Genomic DNA, 5,000 nt, shown 5'->3' with positions numbered 1-5,000 from the left:
GGCAGCGATTACAGCCTCAAGTCTTGGGTATGACGCTACACGCTTGGCACACCTGTAATTGGGGAGTTCCTCCCATTCTTCTCTGCAGCTCCTCTCAAGCTCTGTCAGGTTGGATGGGGAGCGTCGCTGCACAGCTATTTTCAGGTCTCTCCAGAGATGTTCGATCGGGTTCAAGTCCGGGCTCTGGCTGGGCCACTCAAGGACATTCAGAGACTTGTCCCGAAGCCACTCCTGCATTGTCTTGGTTGTGTGCTTAGGGTCGTTGTCCTGTTGGAAGGTGAACTTTCTGGAGCAGGTTTTCATCCAGGATCTCTCTGTACTTTTAGTGAGGAGTGGCGTCTTTTATTTATTTAATGTTTATTTAACCTTTATTTAACTAAGCAAGTCAGTTAAGAACAAATTCTTATTTACAATGACGGCCTACCCCAGCCAGACGATGCTGGGCCAATTGTGCGCCGCCCTATAGGACTCCCAATCACGGCCGGTTGTGATACCCCCAGGAATCGAACCAGGATCTGTAGTGATGCCTCTAGCACTGAGATGCAGTGCCTTAGACCGCTGCGACATTCGGTAGCCTGGTCAGTGCTTTGGAGAGCAGAGAAGGTGAGAGGAGAGGAGGTGAGAGGAGAGGAGAGGAGAGAAGGGGATAGGAGGCGAGAGGAGAGGAGAGAAGGCGAGAGGAGAGAAGGGGATAGGAGGTGAGAGGAGAGTTGGCGAGAGGAGAGGAGGCGAGTGGAGAGAAGGCGAGAGGAGGCGAGAGGAGGCGAGAGAAGGGGATAGGAGGCGAGAGGAGAGGAGAGAAGGCGAGAGGAGAGAAGGGGATAGGAGGCGAGAGGAGAAAAGAGAGAGAATAGGAGGTGAGAAGAGAGGAAAGGAGAGGAGGGGAGAGTTACTGTACAGCATCCTTTACTGTCTGTCTTGTTAGTAAAGCCTCAAGTGTAAACAACTATACACCAAAGACTACAGAGAGGATGTAGACTGACATGTCTCCAAGCCTAAACAAGCTGGAACTGGGACACTGATTTAAAGACTGGATGGAAAAGCTGCCTGCAAGGTGGATAGAAGCGTGTTTGTATGTTTGCTCCCCACCCCTCTAATAGTGTTCCTGCTACTCCCCATAACCTGAAGTGAAGTAACACATCTGTTAGAACATAAAATGTGTCTATTGCTGTTATGTGGTGATGTTCTTATGATAAAGATATGCACATGATTTATTATCTCTCTAACTTGGAACGTGTGTTCAGGATGATGTTTAATACGCTTTCCCTGTCCTGTGTGTGTGTGTGTGTGTGTGTGTGTGTGTGTGTGTGTGTGTGTGTGTGTGTGTGTGTGTGTGTGTGTGTGTGTGTGTGTGTGTGTGTGTGTGTGTGTGTGTGTGCCTAGGCCTGTCCCTGGCTCCCTGTCATCACTACTGCACCTACGGAACAGACAGAGACAGCCACTGCCTGCCTCTATGGCTGGAACCCTGCCAGACCCCACCATGCAAGGCTCCTCTGTACTGATGCCTGTGAGTACACACACACACACACACACACACACATGTACACACACACACACACACACACACACACACACACACACACACATGTACACACACACACACACACGCACGCACGCGCACGCACGCACGCACGCACGCACGCACGCACGCACGCACACACACACACATGTACACACACACACACACACACACACACACACACACACACACACACACACACACACACACACACACACACACACACACACACACACACACACACACACACACACACACACACACACACACACGCACCTCTTCCTTTCGCTTGTGGACTTCAATGCACAACACATCAGCTGTACGTGACCAGGAGTAAAAACCTTTCCAAGCCAAACCGCTACACACAGCCTACATCGTTGTCATCACATTAGCTAAAGTAACGTCCTAGTCAGCATAGCTAGTAGAATTAATGTGTTAGTAAACCCGCTACAATCATGCAGTAACGTTGCAGTGTATAGTCAGTAAGCAGTTACACCGACGGGCCCCGGGGGCAATAAATTAGTAACACCTTGACTTGGAAGAGTTCCAGTGTTGTGTTGGAAAGTCATAGCCAGCTAGCTAACATAGCATCCCTATGTTTGAGCAGGGTGTTTCAGTAGGCTACACTAGCTAGCTGCATTTTCTAGATAAGTAAGTGAAACTGAAATTGGAAAAAAATGACTCTCTCTCTATATATATTTCTCTCTTGATTCTTCTTCATATTGGAATAAATTAATTTGTTCAAAACTGTTCAACTATTGTCTTTCCCTCTCTTTAAGTCAACTACAAATGGAATCCACTGCAGCGCTAGCTGGCTTTCAGTACTAGATTCATTCTCTGATAATTTGATTGGATGGACAACATGTCTGTTCAAGCTGCAAGATCTCTGATAGGTTGGAGGACATCCTCTGGAAGTTGTCATAATTACTATGTAAGTCTGTGGAAGGGGGTGAGAACAATGAGCCTCCTAGGTTTTGTATTGAATTCAATGTACCCAGAGGAGGACGGAAGTTAGCTGTCCTCCAGCTACACAATGGTTCTACCCTACAGAGTGCTGTTGAGGCTACTGTAGACCTTCTTTACAAAATAGTGTGTTTTAATAAATTATTTGGTGACGTGAATATATTTAGTATAGTTTTATCTCAAAGGGATAACTTTTTAAATGTTTTACACGCGCACACACACACATACACACGCTACCTACACACATCTCATCCCCTCTTTCAGTCTGTAATATCTGTGTGTTTTCCCACGTATTTCCCACCATATAAATGATTCATCACTATTTATCCAAACGACCATCTCCTGCAGTGTGGCTTTCAGACGCTGGCTCTTCATCTCTGACTATATTCTAATCAAGCCAATGAGATTTAAGGTCGGTGCAGTAGTGGGAGACAGACAGGGAATGATAACAACTCTGAGAAAGCTCCCCGTATCATAATTCTAATGATACCACATATGTTCTCATGGTAACACAAGACAGGCTGTGTTTATGGTGTGGAAAAAACCTCCCATGTTTATTCAATTAGGAGCTGAGGCTTTCTGGAGGAAGATTGACGGGTCAGGAAAGGGGTGCAGGTTTGGGTGATATTTACACACAAAACACACTTAGAGCAATTAAGGCTGTGTGGAGGGGTTCTGGGGCTGGGCCTCTGTGGATGGGGAGAGGTGCATCAGGGGGTAGTGGGGGTCATCAGGGGGGTTGGGCGTTGTTGGGGGGGTTAGTGAGGTTTTGGGGGTCATCAGGGGGGTGGGGGGGTTGTTGGGGGGGTTAGTGGGGTAGTGGGGGACATCAGGGGGGTGGGGGGGTTGTTGGGAGGGTTAGTGGGGTAGTGGGGGACATCAGGGGGGTGGGGGGGTTGTTGGGAGGGTTAGTGGGGTAGTGGGGGACATCAGGGGGGATGGGGGGTTGTTGGGAGGGTTAGTGGGGGACATCAGGGGGTGGGGGGGTTGTTGGGAGGGTTAGTGGGGTAGTGGGGGACATCAGGGGGATGGGGGGTTGTTGGGAGGGTTAGTGGGGTAGTGGGGGACATCAGGGGGGTGGGGGGGTTGTTGGGAGGGTTAGTGGGGTAGTGGGGGACATCAGGGGGGATGGGGGGTTGTTGGGAGGGTTAGTGGGGTAGTGGGGGACATCAGGGGGGTTGGGGGTTGTTGGGAGGGTTAGTGGGGTAGTGGGGGACATCAGGGGGTGGGGGGGGGGGGGGGGTGTTGGGAGGGTTAGTGGGGTGTGTGTGTGTGTGTGTGTGGGTCCGCTTTAATCACCACTTTAACCATTAAACATTTGACCCTGTATCACACATACACACACACGCATCACCCATAGACACACACACACATCACCCATAGAAACAACCACACACAGAGAACCCATACAAACAACCACACACAGCATGCATGTGACAACTAGAGCTGACCAGAACACACACAAACAGGAAGCGAGCCCAGCAGTGAGGGAGTTAAAGCAGGAAGCCAGCCTAGCAGTGACGGAGTTAAAGCAGGAAGCCAGCCCAGCAGTGAGGGAGTTAAAACAGGAAGCCAGCCTAGCAGTGATGGAGATAAAGCAGGAAGCCAGCCCAGCAGTGAGGGAGTTAAAGCAGGAAGCCAGCCCAGCAGTGAGGGACTTAAAACAGGAAGCCAGCCCAGCAGTGAGGGAGTTAAAGCAGGAAGCCAGCCCAGCAGTGAGGGAGTTAAAACAGGAAGCCAGCCCAGCAGTGAGGGAGTTAAAACAGGAAGCCAGCCCAGCAGTGAGGGAGTTAAAACAGGAAGCCAGCCCAGCAGTGAGGGAGTTAAAGCAGGAAGCCAGCCCAGCAGTGAGGGAGTTAAAACAGGAAGCCAGCCCAGCAGTGAGGGAGTTAAAACAGAAAGCAAGCCCAGCAGTGAGGGAGTTAAAACAGGAAGCCAGCCCAGCAGTGAGGGACTTAAAGCAGGAAGCCAGCCCAGCAGTGAGGGAGTTAAAACAGGAAGCCAGCCCAGCAGTGAGGGAGTTAAAACAGGAAGCAAGCCCAGCAGTGAGGGAATTAAAACAGGAAGCCAGCCCAGCAGTGAGGGAGTTAAAACAGGAAGCCAGCCCAGCAGTGAGGGAGTTAAAACAGGAAGCCAGCCCAGCAGTGAGGGAGTTAAAGCAGGAAGCCAGCCCAGCAGTGAGGGAGTTAAAACAGGAAGCCAGCCCAGCAGTGAGGGAGTTAAAACAGGAAGCAAGCCCAGCAGTGAGGGAATTAAAACAGGAAGCCAGCCCAGCAGTGAGGGAGTTAAAACAGGAAGCCAGCCCAGCAGTGAGGGAGTTAAAGCAGGAAGCCAGCCCAGCAGTGAGGGAGTTAAAACAGGAAGCCAGCCCAGCAGTGAGGGAGTTAAAACAGGAAGCCAGCCCAGCAGTGAGGGAGTTAAAACAGGAAGCCAGCCCAGCAGTGAGGGAGTTAAAACAGGAAGCCAGCCCAGCAGTGAGGGAGTTAAAACAGGAAGCCAGCCCAGCAGTGAGGGAGTT

The 5,000-nt window shown here is 50.5% G+C and overlaps 1 protein-coding gene across 1 annotated transcript in view; it reads left to right on the top strand.

The window, feature by feature from the left end:
• Window positions 1-5,000, top strand: part of creb5b (cAMP responsive element binding protein 5b) — an 83,762-nt gene that overhangs the window by 36,202 nt on the left and 42,560 nt on the right. The window contains exon 5 of the mRNA XM_038985495.1: window positions 1,384-1,507. Coding sequence (XP_038841423.1) covers window positions 1,384-1,507 — 124 coding nt within the window. The remainder of the gene's footprint in view (window positions 1-1,383; window positions 1,508-5,000) is intronic.

The sequence above is a fragment of the Salvelinus namaycush genome, unplaced genomic scaffold, assembly GCF_016432855.1.
Source record: "Salvelinus namaycush isolate Seneca unplaced genomic scaffold, SaNama_1.0 Scaffold34, whole genome shotgun sequence".
NCBI lineage: Eukaryota > Metazoa > Chordata > Actinopteri > Salmoniformes > Salmonidae > Salvelinus > Salvelinus namaycush.
The sequence above is the reverse complement of the archived record's forward strand: the minus strand, read 5'-3'. Positions and strand labels throughout refer to the sequence as shown.